The sequence below is a fragment of the Diceros bicornis genome, chromosome 4 (genome assembly GCF_020826845.1).
Source record: "Diceros bicornis minor isolate mBicDic1 chromosome 4, mDicBic1.mat.cur, whole genome shotgun sequence".
In the NCBI taxonomy this organism is placed as follows: Eukaryota; Metazoa; Chordata; class Mammalia; order Perissodactyla; family Rhinocerotidae; genus Diceros; species Diceros bicornis.
Window position 1 is genome coordinate 96,040,110 of NC_080743.1, and position 19,605 is coordinate 96,059,714.

The 19,605-nt window shown below is 41.5% G+C and overlaps 2 protein-coding genes across 2 annotated transcripts; one reads left to right on the forward strand and one right to left on the reverse strand.

Moving 5' to 3' along the window:
• Nucleotides 1-4,125: 4,125 nt before the first annotated feature.
• LOC131401926 (prothymosin alpha-like) lies at nucleotides 4,126-4,479 on the reverse strand. The gene has a single exon (XM_058536990.1). It carries the CDS (start codon nucleotides 4,477-4,479, stop codon nucleotides 4,126-4,128), a length of 354 nt encoding a protein of 117 aa, XP_058392973.1.
• Nucleotides 4,480-12,085: 7,606 nt separating this feature from the next.
• Nucleotides 12,086-19,164, forward strand: SELE (selectin E). The gene is made up of 12 exons (XM_058538115.1): nucleotides 12,086-12,143; nucleotides 12,731-13,114; nucleotides 13,773-13,880; nucleotides 14,257-14,442; nucleotides 15,239-15,424; nucleotides 15,523-15,711; nucleotides 16,670-16,858; nucleotides 16,985-17,173; nucleotides 17,384-17,560; nucleotides 18,103-18,210; nucleotides 18,980-19,001; nucleotides 19,107-19,164. The coding sequence occupies exons 1-12, from the start codon at nucleotides 12,086-12,088 to the stop codon at nucleotides 19,162-19,164; spliced, it is 1,854 nt and encodes a 617-aa protein (XP_058394098.1).
• The last annotated feature ends 441 nt before the right edge of the window (nucleotides 19,165-19,605 follow it).

Below are 19,605 nucleotides of genomic sequence, written 5' to 3' on the forward strand. Positions count from 1 at the left end.
TGCAAAAGCAAAGTCAAATCTCTTTGGGGATCAGTCACTCAGTAAAACAAATCCCCAAACAAGTTTTTCCTGCTTTAAACTTTTACGGGACTATGTGTTAAAAGGAGAATGAGGGTCCAAGCCAGCACCAAAGGTTGTAAGATAGATGGAAAAAATAACAGAAAAACATCTTACATTCCTGCATATGTAGGTAGGAGGCTGAGAGAATCTTACTCTTGTACAAAATGTTTTCCGTACTTTTATCAACAGGACTATTTTGTTAGAGCAGAACCAATGCTTATAGAAACACTTGTCTATACAGTGGGCTCTTGGCTTGCAAATATGATATTTGCAGGCTTGCGTATTGAATGGACACGACATTTGGTAACTTGTAATTTTGCTGGGACTAGAATTTGAATGGTGTACACAGTCCACAGAAAGGCAAGTGTATGTTGGTTAGAATGTCCCCCAGCTGGTAAATGAGTCATTTTCTCTAAGGCTCTGTAAGTCTTGGTTACATATGCATAATTTATGGAGAAAAGGTAAATGCTGTGCATTTAAATTTAGATTGTTCCCAATATTTTGCTGTTAAAAATTATGCCATAATGAATAACCTTGTGCATATCTTTTTTTCATACTGTTAGAAGTATATCAGAGGATGGTGGTGTAGGAAAAAAGTATCCACATCAAGCAGATTGGGAAAATATCGGGTCAGACAGATGTGAAACACATTTCTACTTTGAAGGATTTCTCAGAGTCTTCAACCTGCTAATGTGCATTAAAACTCTTCAGGAAGGGAGCTATATTGTGCAGTGTTTCCGAACTTACTTGGCTATCATATTCTTTTCACATCTCTGGAAAGTAGGGTTTCATGGAACATATTTTGTAAACCATTGCTGTGGTGGCATTTATACAACTGGGTACTCTGAAAGGTCTTGGTACCCATTTCACAAGAAGGTCAACTGTCTTCTCTACTTTACCTTCCCAAATTCAATCCATCCTCTCAAGAACCTCTAGAGGGCCTTATTGCCTTCCCATAGTAGCATTTCCTATTTCTTTTCCTTCACTCAATCCAGTATCTGATTCTCAAGGAATGGGCTTCACAACAGTAGCCTGGAAATTTCCCACCTGCTCAGCTGATAGGATTGAGGCATTGCTAAAAATTGTTTATTCCTATTCTAAAGGCCAGGCAAATTCTCAGCTGCTATCTGGCATAGCCAGCTTTGGCTGATCGTCTCTGAACAGCTAAGTCTAAAATTAGCATTTCTAATAGTATTTTACATGGTACAATTTATTGAAAGGCTATATATACCAACTGCTGTATTCATATTATCTCACCACTTCTTACCCTTTTTCTAAAACCACAACATTACAATGTAGACAGAATTCTCATTTTACAGATACTATACTATTTCATAGATGATGAACCTGAAGTTCAGAGAGATTTAATACCTTCCTCAGGGTCACACAGCCAGTGTGTGGCACTACCCAGAACTTTTTGTTTGTTTTGCTGATTTGCATAACTACAATGACCAGGTTTTTCTTCTATTCCATGCTGCTTCCCGGTAATTTAACAAAGTGGAGACCTTAGTCAATTATCTATTAGACAAAGAAACCCCCCCAAAGTGTACTTTTGCTTCAATTTTCTGAATATTTCAAGGAGGGAAAGTGACTCATTTCTGACCACTCCAGAGGATCATCTTATTTCTCCCAAGTGTTTTGTGAGTGAGGACCATGCCCTGCTCACAACGGAGAAAGGGTTTTGTTTCTCTGAGTCAGACAAGGCTCTCTTGATTAAGGGGAACATTCCTCTTGTTAGAATCATAGATAAAGACGCTCCCATGCTGATTACCTTTAGCCAGACTGACTGGAGGCATCTTTTTAAGAGAGAAAGCGATAAAGCTGAGCTTCTTATAAAGGCATTGTTCATCTCTTCCTCTCTTCCTATCTCCTGAAAGCAGAGATGAAACCTTACTGGCTTCGTGAAACTGTCCTCTGTATTCCGGTAACATTCTCCAGAGAATGACCCCTGGGTTTTTGAACTCTGTTTTCTCTCCAAAATCAACATTGTTGAACAAGGAAAGGAACCCCTAACCATCAAAGGCCAAGGAAGGCAACACCCAGAGAGCAAGGAAATTCCGTTTTGACATCAGCCCAAAATCTTCCACAGTCCTCTTTCTGGACAATGCATGCATGCTCCTCATTGTCAGATTTATCATTTCATTATTCTGGATGCTCTGCTCCACATAAAAATCAACTTGTCAACCTGTAACATGGGCTAACAAGGTGAAAGGGATGTGGCTGACCACCCTGACTCCTACAGCATAGATAGATGGCCATTGTTTGTGGACAAGACACACTGATGCACACACACACAGGCAGTGCCAGTGGGGCTGGCTCGGGTGTGGTTTCCAGACCAGGAGTCTTCTTTCTAGATATCCTCATCATAAAAGAGATTGGTTTCCTACTTTTGTGCTAGCACTGTCCAGTATTGATATGAAAGTTGTAACTTCATAGAATTAGTTGGGAAGATTCAATATATTCTAGTAGAATTTTAAGATATTTTAAGAAGGGTTTGCAAATGTTATAAGTTGGAGTGATTCCTTAGTGAGAAAAATCTTCTACTGCCTTTAAATATAAAAACATTTTAGGGGTTGGCCTGGTGGCGTAGTGGTTAAGTTCACATGCTCCACTTTGGCGTCCCAGGGTTCACAGGTTTGGATCCTGGGTGCCGACCTACACAACGCTCATCAAGCCATGCTGTGGCAGTGTCCCACATACAAAATAGAGGAAGATGGGCACAGATGTTAGCTCAGGACAATCTTCCTCACACACACAAATAAACCCACCATTTTAGCTATGTATATAATATTTGAGCCTCACTATTTTCGTGGTGGGAATGTGCCCATAGAGGGGTGCTCCCTGCTCTCCTGTGATCTGACTACCCACAGGGCTCTCAGCATGGTGAAGGATGTGGGTAAGGCTCATCAACACTCTCCCTCAGCTTCTCACAGTTGGCGCTCAGTTTGGTATTAGGAGATACTGAGGCTGGTAGCTTTTCCCAGATGCTTTTCTGTCTTTATATTGTGAAAAATTAAAATAGAAAGAACAGTGTGCACACTTTATCTTTAGGATGCCAACTGTTCTGAAATCCATGATTAGGACACATGAACAAATCTTTTACATCTCAAGTGACTTCATTCACTTATGCACTCAACAAATATTTGTGATCATTTACTAAAAGCCAGGCTGAGTCAGGGGCTGGGGATGCAACAATAAATAAAATACTCTATGAGAAGTCATCATTATAATTTCCAAAATTATCCTCATTTTTCAGTAAAAATTTGGACACCAGCAACTAATGGACAGTAAGTAAAACTGGACTACAGCAAACATGTGTATTAGAAATTGACTCCATATAGTAAATTGGCCCTTCCGTATCTCTTTTTTTAAGAACAACTCAGCAAAATGATATTCCAATTTATTGTTGGACAACATTGTTTCACACACACATCACACAGGCCAAAAACTAAACAGCAACTTCATAGACTCAAAAAAGGAACAAAAAGAAAGCCTTTATCTTTGGCCTATTTAACCATCTTATACAAACCAACTACTTATAGTACAGCTAAGTATAAACATACAAAAAAGTAAATGGAATGCTCAGAATAAGATATGTTGTTTTTGCTGTTTTTTACAAGTTTTTTTTCTCCTTCAAGATTATAATGAATGTGATCATACCATAAGCAAAGTCAGAAGTAGGAGAGAAAACATTCTGAAGGCTGATTTGGTCATCAGAGATCATTAAAAAAATGGCTGACCCTTAACAATATGTACAAAAATATAAAATGTAAATAGAAATTACAAATTTTCCTTTTTAAAGTACTTTTAAGAAAAAACGCAGGGCCTTGGCAATTTTGGTTCTTTCTCCTCCTCTGTTTCAAATTCATGTTGTGGTTTTGGTTGGGTGGTGGAGAATGCGTGTCATCTGTGGGTGGACAAGCTGGGCTGGCCGGCAGAACTCTCCACACGGAGTTGACCGTGTTTAGATTCTGAGATGGGTAGTGGATGGTAAATACGTCATGGTGGCCTTTATTTTATTTTATTTCACTTTATCTATTTTATTTTATTTATTATATTTTTAGTTTACTTTTTCCTTTTCTGCTCCTCATCAGTCTTTTGCTTCTTGGTGTCAGCATCGTCATCCTCATCATCTTCAGTTGCCTGTTTGCCCATAGCTGCCTCAGCCTCCTTGTCTTCCTCTCCATCCTCTTCCTCACCATTGCCTTCTTCCTGCTCCTCTTCCTTGTCGCTTTCTTCCTCTTCTTCATTTCCGTTCTCTTCTCCATTTTCCTCATTAGCGTTCCCACTAGCAGGTGTGTCTCCTCCATTCTTTGCCTCCTCCACAACTTCCTTCTTCTCCTTTAAATCCCGGGTAGTGATCACAGAGCTGGCATCCACAGCTGCATGTGACACAATGGGGCAAATCAGTGATCCCATGCAGCGGATTAGAAAGAAAGCGATTGTTCTGTTATTTATAGCAGAGGCACTGGGGTAGCCACAGACTTTGAAGTCAGATAGACCTGAGTTTGGGTCCTCGTTCTACCACTTACAGGCTATGAGATCTTAGGCAACTTATTTAAACTCTCTGAGCCTTAGTGTCCTCATCTGTAAAATGGCTATAGTAATACCTATTTCCTAATGATGTTATGATAATCAAATGACATGACATATTTAAAGTTCTTAGTATTGCCTCTGGTATGAAGTGGCCAATCAACGGTAGCTGCTAGATTAATAATCATAATTATTATTCAAGTAGTAAGACTGACAAAGTGAAGTGTTCATGTATAGGATATCAGTTCAAAGAGTGAAGGAACAAGTGTGATGTAAAAACTAATGGAGTTGGGTTCTTCAGGAAAGATGAGTGCCAGGGGGTTCTGGGTGGGAAACTACAACGTCTGCTATACTTTGTATATTGATTCCCACTTAAAGGCCCGCACCATCCCTGGATTCAGGGAATTAGTCCCACTTCTAAGTAGAGGAAACATAATAAATACCAAGTCAGAAAACACATCACCACAGAATTGGCCTTAGCACACCAGCACTAATTTAGGCTAGCTATTCACCTAGTATGTGGGTTGAATCTCTATGACTAAGTCCCTACTTCCTAGATGACCTTCTCCCACCCCACCAAGATCCCCATCCCCTGGTTTTCCAATCAAACACTAATCTAGGTACTGCAGGGAAGGGATTTTGCAGATGGAATTCAGGTTACTAATCATCTGACCTTAAGATAGGAAGATTATCCTGGATTATCTGGGTGAGCCCAATGTAATCACACGAGCCTTTAATAGTAGAAGAGGAGGTAGCGGTCAGGCAGACAGATGAGGCAGAAGGGGAAGTTGGAGAGATTTGAGGAGAGGGACTCCACCTGCCACTGCTGGTTTGGAAGCTGAAGGGGGCCATCAGCCAGGGAATGCAGGTGGCCCCTAGCAGCTGAGAATGACTCCTGACCAACAGCTAGCAAGAAAACAGGGACCTCATTCCCACAACCACAAGGAACTGGATTCTGCCAACAATCTGAATGACCTTGGAAGAGGTTTCTTTCCAAAGTCTCCCAAGAAGAGCCCAACTGGCTGACATCTTGATTTTGGCAATGTGAAACCCAGAGCAGAGAAACCGGTTGACCCAATGTGTACTTCTGACCTGCAGAAGCAATGAAATAATAAATTTGGGTTGTTTTCAGCCATCAAATTTGTAGCGATTTGTTATGGCAGTGATAGAAAACTAACACATCTATCTTGTCCCAACACAGCATACAGATCATCCTTTAAAACCTAAGTTGGGTCATGTCATTTCCAACTGCAAGAATCTGCAACTCTTTGTGGAGGGCTTTCACTGGCCTCAGGAAACCACTTGGAAGTGCAGGGGAATTAACCACACCCTCCCAGGATCAGCCCTCAGCCAATGACTGACTGGAGTTGGTGATGTCAACTTAAAAAGCAAGTATGCCTGTTATTTTGTCTCAAAATGAGTTTATTCAGGAATAGCCAATAGAATTGCAATTCAAGATGTGCATGCTATGGCAAACCACAGGCAAATCTGGAAAAGAAAAGAGAGGCTTCTTTGATAGAGAAAAAGGCGGAGTAGGAAGGGGCTATTCTAAATGGAAGTCCATTGGAGGAAAGTGACAGTTTAGGGTGGCAATGGCTTCTCATTGGCTAACCTGTTGCCAGGTGGGGAGAGAAATCTTCCCTCAGTAGTAAAGCAGTTTTACTTCCTGTCAGAGATGCAAGGTCCATCTCTTCCTGGTTGGTGTAATTGACAATGTGTGATAGAGCATGAGAACTCCCTCTACAGGCCTTCCGGACTCCAATTTAGTTAAGGTTTCTTTTATTAAGTGCCACAGTGGATACACCCCCCAACTCCCTTGCCCCTCTTTGGGGATACTTCATGGTGTATCCCAGAGTTCTCTAGTGGGGATGAGTCCTAGTTCCCACAGTGGTAACCTGCTTATTAGCATACCCTTTACTAGATTCCTTCCTTTCCCTGTCTCACTTCCTCACTCCCCTACTAGTGGTTCCTGGGATCACCTCCCAAATAAACGACTTGCGTGCATGTGCTTGTCTCAGGGTCTGCTTCAGAAGAAACTCAACCTAAGACGCTGAGCTTACAGGGCCGGGTGGGGGCACAGAAAGTCCGGGAGGACTATAACATTTGCTAAAACATTTTCGTGCAAAAACTAAGGTATATTTTAATCTGAGCAGGCATGGAGTCAACACAAAACACATGAGCTTTAGAATAACACAGACATGGGTTTGAATCCCTGCTCGACCATTTATTAACTGAAAAAACACAGGCAAGTTACTTAACCCCTCTAGGTCTGTATTTCATCCTCTGTAAAATGGAATTAATAATGTCTACCTTTCATTTTGTGAAATTTGTATGAAGTAATGTATGTAAAGTGCTTGGCACACAGTAGGCACTCTATACATGGAATCATTATTAATTATTATCTAAAAACTTCACAGCAAGAGAAAGTAATGAACACTTGGATTTAAATTAACGTCTTTTCCTATATTTATACGTATGTCATAATATATTACAGCTAGTAGGGACTGTAGTCAAGCACCTTTGGTTCTTAGATGGGAAATCTGGGACTTAAAGAAGCAAAGAAGCTCTTCCAAGTCTCAGATCTAATTAACGTAAAACAGCAATCTCACCTTATTCAAAAAGTGACCAGGCCAGAATTTTTCTGGTGTGAGGCACTGAGAGCAAAGCTAATAATAGTCCTTTAGGAAACCCCTGACTTACAAAACAAGCAGCATGGTGGCCAAGGAAAACAGGCAGGGGGCTTTTCTAAAATCCGGGGGCATTTTTGCCCTCTGTTAACAACTGTCGGCAAACAGTCTGGCTACAGTCAGGAAAAGCTCTGTCAATTCCCAAGCCCACCCGCATTTGTTTCTTCCGCTGTGGGAATTCACCAGAGTTGGCTCATTTTGGAGATATTCCCATTAGCTAGTTCTTAGAGCCCAAAACAGAAAAACGGAAGCTTCAAGATAAGGAGCTGCCAAAAAGGAAGCAAGGAAACACATTAAAATTATAAATCTTAGAATCATCTAGGAAGTTTAAAAAGGGGAATTGGAAGAATTATAGAGTCCTTTTGAATCAGAGGAAAAAAGAGATTAACTTAAAATACATAGTTATGTTACTTCTTTAGAACTATTCTCTTTCTTTGGTTAAAAGCCATTTACTTTCCATGTATGAGAATTCAAAACACCGAAGCATCCTGAATATTCCTTGTATTTGCCCAGCACTCTTACATATGGGGCCTCTAGTCTTCCAGTAGAGAGGGTATCAGGATTAACTGCAGTGACATTTTGGTCAAAATTCTACCCATAGCTGAGCACCAGCCATGGGGCCTCTTGATATTATCTCCCATATTAGGTGGCCCTGGGTCAGTATATCTCAAAATGTGGTAGGATTTGGGCATCTGTATCAGAATCACCTGAGATATTCATTTAAAGTACAGGTTCCTGGGCCCCACCCCAGATCTATCAAGTCAGAGTCTCTGAATGTTGGATCTGAAGATATGCATTTTAAACGAGCTGCCCTGTCTTCGTATGACAGAAGTCTGAGAACCCCATTCTTCCCCCTGGGTGTGGGAGTGCAGACTGAGAGAAAGCCCAGGGCTCCCACCAGATCTTCTAAGATGTCTACAAATCCCAAATGAGTCAATATGCCTTCCTGGGGAATGTATTTAGAGGTAACCAGACCCATTTTCCATCAAATATGCTTACATCTTGATCAAACAAGAAATGCCATTCTATACCGTGGTGGTACATTTGTATTAATTTTATTTCACAATTTTGGGTGTGCAAGAAATATTCATTTGTGTTCTGCAAATAGGACTGAATGTTTATTGGGATTTCCTCTCCCTACCTTAGACTCTGCAGAAGTCCTTTAGATGTTAGCAGAGTAGAGTCTGGGGGCAAGTTACCAAGGCTCTAGAAAATAAGCACACAGCAATGTCGCCCAGAGATAAGGGAACTGAGAACCTGGGGAAGGCCACTGCCCGTGCTTTGCAGCTCCCTTCAGCAGTGAAGAATCAAAGCTAAATTCATACCTTGACAGATGGTCTTGCCACATGTGGTTATGGCCAGTGCTACTTTCCATTAAACCTAATAATCTCCTGTCTGTAGCTTTTATTTGTCCCTAGCTATTGACCATGTAGAGGAGGGCCTTGGATAAAATTCTAACATTTGTCTTGGGAACCCCAAAATTGCTTTTCTGGCTTTCTCTCACTCCCGCAGGGATGCCCCTTCACCATAGAAGTGAGAATGAGTTGGCCTGGGCACAGAAATGAAAGTGTTTAAAGTCTCGATGCCTCATTAACGGCTGTGGAGGAGAGGGCAAGGAACTTCCAGGAAAAGGGATGATGAAGCCAGGAAGTGTGGCGCCTCAGGGATGAAATAGCCCTGGTGCTGGAGCCTGGGGTGTGCCCATGTTTGCAGCAGCTTCTTTCCTTTTCTCTTTGCCTCCCCCAGGATGGAGACTGTAAAGGGGGTTCACAGGAAGCTAGAGCTGAAAACTGAGTGGTCCAGGGCCAGCAGTGGTGTAGAGCGGGGTCAGCAGCTCTACATGTTCGGAGCTTGGGAGAGTTAATGGGGCCTTGAGGCACCTCTAGACAGCCTGCTACTTGGGGAAATTAGGTTTATTTGGGGAGTTAGAGATAATATTCAACATCCCCTGCTATTCAAGTCTCACTCAATTTCCTCTTCAACTTATTCCTCCATCTCCAACAAGTGGGTGTCCCTTGTCAGATCCTGACAGGAAAGAGCAGGAGAAGAAGAGACAGTCCAGCTGTTACCCCACTCCTGCCCCTCACTGTGCTGGGGTCTCTCCATGAGAGGCAAACTGGGCCTGTCTATTGCTTCTTCATCAAGCTTGGAGCATGAAGAAAGCCCCTCAGCTCCCAGTACCCTGGTACCTAATTTGCAGTCCCAACCTGAGGGGTGGGGACATAGAGAATATTCTGGGAGAATGCAGGATAACTGTAAGAGTGAGTGGGTTTGGAATATCATACCTCTGGTAATAACGATAATAAATTACCTTTACTCACAAATCTCTTCCACTCCTTATCCCGCCTCCTGGCATTGGGTTCTCTCTCTGAAGTTCTGTCAATGTAAATTTAAAATAATCATTTTGCTCTTTTTTTAGAAAGAATTTGCTTTTGAATCAGGATCTCCTGGAAGTGTGGTGTAGGGGTCAACAACTTTCCTAGGTATAGCTCAGCCTGCCTTGCTTGTTTCTTTGTCCACTTTCTCCCCAGATGCTGAGGACCCAGGGTCCATTCTCATTGCATCCTCTGTCTACTGCTCACTGCCCCAGGGCTCCCTTCCTGCTTTCACATCTTAGAATCCTGCAGAGAGCCGGGATGATCAAGTTGCTCTTGGGAAGAAGAGGGCAAGGGGAGGACTGGAGACTTGGGTGGAACCGAGAGGCTCATGGTGGGCATAACAACAAGAGAAACCATGGCTCAGGGTGGCAGCTAAGGGAGTCGGCTTTGGAGACTGGCTGCCTGGGTTTCAACCCCTTAGCTCTGTGCTTTTAGATGAGTCAGATAAAATCCTGGATTCTTAATTTCCTCATCTGTAAAAGGGGGATAATAAGAGTGTCCATTTCATAGGCTGTTATGAGGATTAAATAATCGTATAGATGAACATGCAAAATACCCAATGGGTATTTAATGGGGCATGGAGGACTTGAACCACTTTCACTGGCTTAGGTCTTGACTACTTTTGTGTACGTAGAAAGAGCCAGGGCTAATAAGTAATGACAACAATAAGCCTGTTACTCACCCCACTATCCCTTCACATCAGCTGAGAGACATTCTCAGACCTCCTGCTGTACAAAACTGTAATTACGGGATATTGGCTTCACTTGATCTCTGAAATCCTACAGAATATGGACATTAAAATGACTGCCATTTACTGTCTCTATTATTTAAAGTAGACAAGATGCAGAGATGGGGGAACAGACACATGACTGCCCAAAAGAAAGTCAACGTGAAGAGCCAGAATAAACGACATTATATAGATATACAATAGGGTAAAACATATATAACATATTAATTATATATAAAATATATATAATAGGATATATATAATAGAAAATATATATAAAGGATATATATATATATATATATATAAATCCAGTTGCATTTGGACACAGGATTCTTTAAATTGTGTTATTTTTACGATAAAAGTCATAGAGGGCCATTGCAAAAATTGGAAAATGCTGAAAATAATCTTGAAGGATATAAAAATTACCCCAAATCCTGTCTTCCAGAGATAGCCACTGTTAACATTTTGGTACAGTTTTTATTCTTTGCACATTCATATTTTAAAACTTTTAAACAAAATTTGGGTCAATTAAATATGAGTACATATAGCTTTCCTCTTTATTTTTTCACTGAACAAATCATGAATGTTTTCCAGACATAAACACCTAAATCTGTCTCCCATTTTTCTTATTTGTAAGAAACGAGGCATTATTTCAAACATTTAACTGGGAGATATTATTTCTAGTAATTTAGCCATAACTATGCACAGAATCTGAGAATTAACCTTGTGATTCATTGCTCTGTGAGACAGTGTCCTTAAAATGGGTTGAACTGGTAGGTGAGAGAGAGAAAAAAAGTAAGCGGTAACCCATTATTGACAGCTACGGATAAGAAAATTGAGGAGAGTAACACACAGATGACAAAACTATTCTTAGTTCACTTATGTGTATGAAATTCTGATTACTGTCACAATTACAGGAGAGATACTGCTAATAAGCAATTTTTAAAAACTTTTTAAAGACATAGATTTTATGTTATTCGAATTAAAAACCATGCGTTTGTGTCATAGTAATAGAATTCATGTAAAATAAAAAGGCATGAACAAAGGAGATTTAGTTCTAAGGCTTAGAGTTTCTGACATCATCGTAATTATTTAGTGTTATGGATATTCCCGGGAAACTTTCTGGATGCAGCCGGGGAATTCCTCTTTACTGGATTTGGACATATCCTCCTATTATTCACAGGAGGCGAGTCTTCCTATAAAAGGGCTCCAGCAGGGGCAGTGCTCTGCTGTTCTTGGCTGACTTCACATCAGAACCGCTAGAGCAGAACGAGACAGAAGCAGCAGCGACACACACGAGGAATCTGACTCCAAAACAACCGCTTCACAAAACAGTAAGTGCAAGAAGTCTTTCCAAGAACATCCCTGGGCCATGAAACATAGACTATCACTATGAATAGATATGCAAAAAGCCTTCTGATAAAAGACCTGGGCAAGCTCTTATCATATTCAGACTAGTTAAAACCTGGCTTTTCTCTTTGACCTAAGTGATGAAAATCTTAAATTTTGTATTTATTTACTCAAGTCAACTTGTTTGAAATAACGAAGACTGTGGCACTGGAATCCTTTACCTAGAATCTTATGACACTAACGTAAACATCACTGTAGAATGATGTGAGTAACTGGCTACCTAGGATTTCTTTCTATAATTAATTTTGTACTTTTTCCCCCCAGAAAAGCATTTCAAGTCTAATCTTTTGATGAGAAGAACTCTTGAAGTCATGATTGCTTCACAGTTTCTCTCTGCTCTCACTCTTGGTAAGTCAATGTCATTGGTTACCTCAGGGTCCTCAGCACTATTGACATTTCGGACTGGATAATTCTTCCTCTTGGGGGGCCTTTGTGTTTTGGATGTGTAGCAGCATCCCTGGCCTCTCCCCACAATGTGTTATGCCTTGAGCTGGGGGCAATTTACTTTACCTGTTTGCGTCTCAGCTTCCTTACGTGTAAAGTGTTGCTCAGAAATGATCTATTTCCCAGAGGCGTTGTGAGGATTCAGTATCATGGTTCATGTAAAGTGCTCATACAGTGCTTGGTGGTGTGTATTCAGTGCTCAACAAAGCTTAGTTATCCTGATTATTATTCTACTGTAAAGTGGGTATTCTGGTAGGTTATGGTGGGTGAATACAGGTAAAGCATCAAGTGGAGGGTCAATCACAAAAGAGACACACGATAAATGGTAGTCTCTCCATCCATACCCCTTCTTACTTTGGAAAAGGTGAAAAAAGGTTGAGTCATCCCAAAGGCCACTGTATGCCAGAAATAAGACAGTAAAAACCCTAGTTAACAGAGTCAAACCATAGCAGGAGTAAACTTTCCCATTCCTCCCACGTTTTCTCCCTTAGCTCTTCTGTTTAAAGAGAGCGGAGCCTGGTCTTACAGTGCCTCCACAAGAAACATGACTTTTGACGAGGCCAGTGCTTATTGTCAGCAAAGGTACACACATCTGGTTGCAATTCAAAACCAGGAAGAGATTAAATACCTCAACTCCATATTCAGCCATTCACCAAGTTACTACTGGATTGGAATCAGAAAGGTCAACAATAAGTGGGTCTGGATAGGGACCCAGAAGCCTCTGACTGAAGAAGCCAAGAACTGGGCTCCAGGTGAACCGAACAATAAGCAAAACAATGAGGACTGTGTGGAGATCTACATCAAAAGAGACAAGGACGCGGGCAAGTGGAATGACGAGAAATGCAGTAAAAAGAAGCTTGCCTTGTGCTACACAGGTAGGGAGTGTGACACAGCAGTGGGAGGTCGCTTCAGTGTGTGGGCATTGTGACAGATTGTTGACAGTATGCAAAAATTGGTCTCTCTTGTGGTAATTTTATGTCCTAAAAGATGTGGTTTTAAAACGTTCTGTTTGATGGGGTGTCTCTTTTTGCTTCTTTGTGTGAATGTAGGCAAGAATGTATTTATATGTGTATATACATACATGCATACATATAGGTTTGTACAAAGTGTGTACACACACATACAGTACATATTTTAGTTACTTGTTGTTTATTTGTGGTAGGGAGATATCTTTAGAGTTTGTGATAAAGTGAATTTTCTATTCTTGGTGCCAGTTACAGCTATACCTCTGACATCTGTACATCAGACCTATATGTATGTGTGTGTGTGTATATATATATATATACGTATATATATATATATGCATTCTTGCCTACATTCACACAAAGAAGCAAAAAGAGATACTTTATCAGTCAAAGTTTAAAATAGTTGAGCCTAAAACTCAGCTTTTGCCTTTGTAAATCACTTCAGTTAAAATCTCTGGCACTTGTATCATTGGTGACATCTCCATTGCACACAGTTGATCCTAAATTCAAACGAACTCATTATAAGCACAATAACAATCCTCCTCATCATGGATTGTGTTTTCCGCAGCTGCCTGTACCCATACATCCTGCAGCGGCCACGGTGAATGTGTAGAGACCATCAACAACTACACTTGCCAGTGCCACCCCGGCTTCAGTGGACTCGAGTGTGAGCAAGGTAAGTCTTGGTCTCACCTTATCCTTCACTTGAGATGGTGGCACCATATGCCATATGGTTGGGGGTTAAGAGCTGAGGCTATGACGTCAGACCCTCCTGGGTTCAAATCCCAGATTTACCACTTATTAGTTATGGCACCTGGACAAGGTGGTTATTAAACTCTCTGAGTCCCAGGTTTCTCATTGCAAAATGAGGATAATCATAGCACCAACTTCACAGGCTTCTGGTTAAGATGATGCGAACAAATGCAGAAGTAAAGTTTTCAGAGTGCTTGGCACATAGAAAGCATTCAGTAGACAGTAGTTACAGTTCTCAGTATTCTTCCCACCTATATAAGGTGAGAGAGGAGCAGAACTGATTTGGTTTCCCTTTTCAGTTGTGACCTGTCAAGCACAAGAAGCCCCCGAGCACGGACACCTGGTTTGCACCCACCCTTTTGGGAGCTTCAGCTACAATTCTTCCTGCTCCGTCAGCTGTGAAAAGGGCTACCTCCCGAGCAGTACGGAAGCCATGCAGTGTACTTCCTCCGGAGAGTGGAGTGCTCCTCTTCCAGCCTGCAAGGGTAAATCTCTCTCAGAATGCACAGAACGTTCTCTAACTCATCCCTCACTGTCTTATTTTTTTTTTTTTTATCCCACTTACATTTTCAAAACCCCAGGGAAAGTTCTTTTTGTTGTTGTTTTTAATTAAACTTGTTCTCTCAGCCAATATATATGGCCAATATGGTGCCTGCTTGGTTTGAGAGAAGTTTTTATGCTATGTTTGGAATCAGTGTTTCTGAGGCTCTGGTGATTTGTAAGGGAACGCATAAAACAGTGGCACCACACTCTAGAAATCTTAATGACTTTCTCATCTTCTTTCCTTCTTTAACTTCTCTCATACAATGGACTAATTTAAGACCACGATAAGCAAGCAGTCTCAATATCTCGTTTTCTCTCCCAGTCTTCTTTCTAGGCCAGAGACAAAAAAGTTCTTTCCTCCAGGTCCTCCTGGGCTAAAATAAATGAATGTCCTGCATATGTCACTATTGTTTTATCACAATTAGTTATAAATCCTGGTCTAGAATGTTGCTGTTTTGCTTTATGTAAAATAGGTCAGAGACCCAATGAGAGATATGATAAAATAGTTGAGAGATCACTCAGGATAGTCAAAGTAAAAATCAATCAGAGAAGATGAAAACATCAATTAAAAAAAGCATACAAGCTTTATTGTAGGTGTATATGTTCCCAAGAATTAACAAAGGACTTTGGGATCCACCCTTTGAAGGCAGCTTCCTCACTCTGTCATAAACTCCAGTTCAATAGGAAGTGAACATATCATTCTTCTGTGAGTCTCATGATGCTCTTTCAAATCCCCAGTGGTTGAGTGTGATGCTTTGACAAATCCTGCCAATGGAGTCATGGAATGTTCCCAAGGCCCTGGAGGATTCCCATGGAACACAACCTGTGCCTTTGACTGTGAGGAAGGATTTGAGCTAGTGGGACCCCAGCACCTCCAGTGTACCTCATCTGGGAATTGGGACAACGAGAAGCCGACGTGTAAAGGTAGAGTTGCTCCACGTCAAGATTTACTGCAAACATTCTTTTTCTCAACCTATACTTGAAACGAGCAAGCCTAACGTAAATGGGTACATATGTTACAGCTGTGACATGTGGCGCCATCGGCCATCCTCAGAATGGCTCTGTGAGCTGTAGCCACTCCCCTGCTGGAGAATTCACCTTCAACTCATCCTGTAGCTTCACCTGTGAGGAAGGCTTCATGCTGCAGGGGCCAGCCCAGGTTGAGTGCACTGCACAGGGGCAATGGACACAGCAAGTCCCAGTTTGTGAAGGTAAGCCTGGGAGTCTCTCCTTCACACCCTCCCTTTCTTAAAGAGCAGCAATCCTCATTTTTGGGCAGTTAAAATGAAACCAGATACCTACGTTAACTATAGCAATCAGATTTGATGGGCAACATTTACCTTGTATCTTTGAGTTCATATAAAGGAACCAATGCTTGTCCAGGGAAAGGATTTTTTGTAATAAGAGTGGATGCTTTGCTGGTTTCTCAACTGTGGTGTGCTAGTATAACTTTATAGACATTGGCATGGAGTAGGCAGAAATCTTAATCTAAGGGGAAATCACATGAGAAAATTTAAAAAATAGGATTACGACAACCTAGCAATTCTAAAGCCCTTACCATACCTTTCTTCTGAAATTGCTCATAACTAGCAGTGTTGAGAGTGTTTCAAGTGTGGTGTCAGATATAGAGACACCTTTACCATATAAATAAGCACTAAAATTTAATTCACTTTAAAGCAAGAGCAAGGATATTGAAAACAAGCAGTTTTCACTCTCAGGTACTGGCATTCTAGTAGCTAAATATAGCACAGAACGATTTCCAGTGGCAAAAGCCACACTGCTAAAACAAAATTGCAAAGCAGACAAATTTTATGTGACTACCTTCTTACCTTCCTTTCTTTTTGGCATCATCCATAAGCATCCAGGACCCATAAGCTGCTCTCTGACTACCTAAAATATTTCTCTTGACTCTAAATTCTTTCACACGTCAGAACAGTGCTCAGGAACCACTGGTCCTGTTAAAAGCTGTCCTTTAATTAGTGCCATTGTCAAGGAAGGGATTGAAATTCAAAGAAAACACAGCCATCTTCCCAGTGGTCCAGGGAGTAATGAAGAGTCTTGAGCTCTCTGAGCATCACTTAGTCCAAAATGAACTGGGTTCACTCATCCAATGTCAAGTTCTCTTCAGTTCCACTGCAATATTTTCTGACCGTCATTTTGGTGTCTCAGCTTTACAGTGCAAAGCCCTGTCCAGCCCAGAGAGAGGCTACATGAATTGTCTTCCTAGTGCTTCTGAAAGTTTCCAAAGTGGGTCCAGCTGTGAGTTCTCCTGTGAGCAGGGATTTGTGTTGAAGGGATCCAAAAAGCTCCAATGTGGCCGCACAGGAGAGTGGGACAGTGAGAAGCCCACATGTGAAGGTACGGTTTTTGTTTTTATCTTAAAATAAGATAAAGAGATTGAAGAGCTAGGGACGTGGTTACCTTGAGAAACCGGTTGCTGCCTGACACCGACATACTTCTAATGTGCTCGCTCTTGTCTTCCAGCTGTGAAGTGCGATGCTGTCCGCCGGCCCCAGGACGGCTTGGTGAGGTGTACCCATTCTCCCACTGGAGAGTTCACCTACAAGTCCTCCTGTGTCTTCAGCTGTGAGAAGGGCTTTGAGTTACGTGGGTCAGCTCAACTGGAGTGCACATCTCAGGGACAGTGGACACAGGAGGTCCCCTCCTGCCAAGGTAGGACTGAATTCAGACTTGAAGGAGTATAGATGAAGTTCCTCAAATGTTGTCGAACCTAGATTGCCCCAAAGGGCTTGATCCTAATTTCCTACGTGGTGAAAACTAAGTAGTGCTTATGAATTACGTTTATGGGTGACTTTTCAGCCAGTTTTAGAAGTTTACCAGCAGATTTTTCTTAACCTCTGCCTGTGTGCCTATCATTTGCAGTGGTACAATGTTCAAGTCTGGCAGTTCCCGGAAAGGTCAACGTGAGCTGCAGTGGGGAGCCTGTGTTTGGCGCCATGTGTACGTTTGTGTGTCCTGAAGGATGGATGCTCAATGGCTCTGCAGCTCTGACGTGTGGTGCCACAGGACACTGGTCTGGGATGCCACCTACCTGTGAAGGTGAAGCATTGACTGATGGTGGTTGTCTCGGGGATTAGAGAGAAGAAGGGGAATTATTTGGCTACAATAACAAACTGTGCATTATGTCCAAACCAGAAAGGTTGCCCAGGTTTAACAAGCTAGTGAATGTTTAATTTTTGGGGAATAGAGAGAAACCAGAATAGATGACATGTTGACAGAATGGGTAGAATTTTGACAATTGGGAAAAGGAGAGCTAGAAGGAAAAGTAGAAGGAAAAGGAAAATGAGTGAGGGAAACTGAGAGAGAGAGCGTGCAGTATTAACCAAGGCGTAGTGTGGTCTGCAAAAGAGCTTGGCGTGTTAGAGTTCTGCCTGGTAGTGGTGGGAGATAAGCTTGCAAAGGTGGTTTGGGGCAGATCACAAAGGCCTGTAATCCCATGTCTCTTCCTCACATATTGAATTGGATGGTTCTTCTGTTTTGTACATTGTAATCAATGTACAGAGAAAAGGGCAAATGGACAGAACAGAAAGACCTTAAGTTCACTTCCTTCTCGTGACCGTCCTTCCCCTCTGTTTCCTTAGCTCCCGCCGAATCCAACGTTCCCTTGGCAGTTGGACTCTCTGCTGCTGGAACCTCCCTCCTGACATTAGCATCATTTCTCTTCTGGCTTCTGAAACGCCTTAGGAAAGGTGAGGGAGTTTATGAATGTACTCCAAAAATGTTTTTGAAAACTATTTTTTTCTCATTGATGAGTCATCTTCTCTCTTGCAGATTTAAATAGTAATTAGAATCTAGTTACTATATAAACACTAATAAACTGTAATATAATTAAGCAGAAGTCTTAGGGAAAGAGTTTATAGTACAACTCAAAGTGAAAAGAGTTTCAGGAAATAGAAATGTTATTTGTGTGAACACTGACCAACTCCAGGGGATGCCACTCACATTGAATTCTACGGTGCCCCTCGGAGTTGTGGAATGAGGCTGCCGTGATTAGTGCTCCCAGGAAAATGGATAAAATGTTTCCAAAAAATTTATTTGGAATACAGGCTTAAATTTGGGAGGATCTCATAGGGAATATGCAAACACATCTAGCCACACTCATGGTTTGTTTGGCCTACAGAATATTTAAAAATTTTTGAATGAAGTTCTGACGTTTATAAAGTAGGAAATTTCACATAAAATCCAGATTTTGGACTTCTCATGAAAAATTGGAAGATGAATCTGGCAAGCTGAGCCTGTAACTATTTGCTGGCATCAGAAGCTTTTGTGCCTTTGGGATGGGGGTGCACCTTGCCTTTCACCCCAGTTGCCTCTGAGCCCTGTCTGTGCTCTCATTACTACAGGGGCCCTAAAGGCGTTGAGTGTGCAACTCCTATAGAATACAGTCGTGTTGTCTCTGGATTGGATATGTCCTTAAAAGTCATTTACTCCAAATTAACAGTTTTCTTTCTCTTGCAGCAAGGAAATTTGTTCCTGCCAGGTAAGTTGCATTCTTGTACAAAGCATGCCATTGAACATTCTATACATTTTTCTCTCTTCATGTTGGAAAATAGTGCTTGACTTAGTGCTCTCATGTATTCCACAGTAGCTGCCAAAGCCTTCAATCAGACGGATCCTACCAAATGCCTTCTGAGTCAATTTAAGCCCAGAGGAATCAGGTAAGACTTGACAATCACATCTGGTTTTGAGAGAAGATAACCTCTCTACATGTACGGTTGCTCCTGAACCCTCCAAGCCTGCCAGTTTCTGGGGGCGGGGAGAATCACTACCTTCTTGGTATTTTATGGAAAATTGTTTTATTTCTTTGTAGGAGAGAAAAGAAACAAAGATCTGGCCTTTACTGAGCCATTTCACATATGAAAGTTAATAATGATAATAGCTAACCCTTATATGGCACTTGCTATGTTCTAGGAACTGTTCTAAGCTAGGAATTCTATGAGATAGAGGCTATTACCATATTTCTTATTATACAGATGAAGAAAATGAGGCACAGAGCAGTTAAGTAACTTGCCTAAAATCTCAAAGCTAGTAAGTGGTACAGCTGGGTTTCACACCCAAGAAGTCTGGTTCTAGAATCTGTGATC

Coding starts and splice junctions, on each gene's coding strand:
- SELE (XM_058538115.1), top strand. CDS start 12,086: ATGAGAAGAACTCTTGAAGTCATGATTGCTTCACAGTTTCTCTCTGCT. Junction 13,881..14,256: donor TGGACTCGAGTGTGAGCAAG/GTAAGTCTTGGT, acceptor TTCCCTTTTCAG/TTGTGACCTGTCAAGCACAA. Junction 15,425..15,522: donor CGAGAAGCCGACGTGTAAAG/GTAGAGTTGCTC, acceptor CATATGTTACAG/CTGTGACATGTGGCGCCATC.
- LOC131401926 (XM_058536990.1), bottom strand. CDS start 4,479: ATGGGATCACTGATTTGCCCCATTGTGTCACATGCAGCTGTGGATGCC.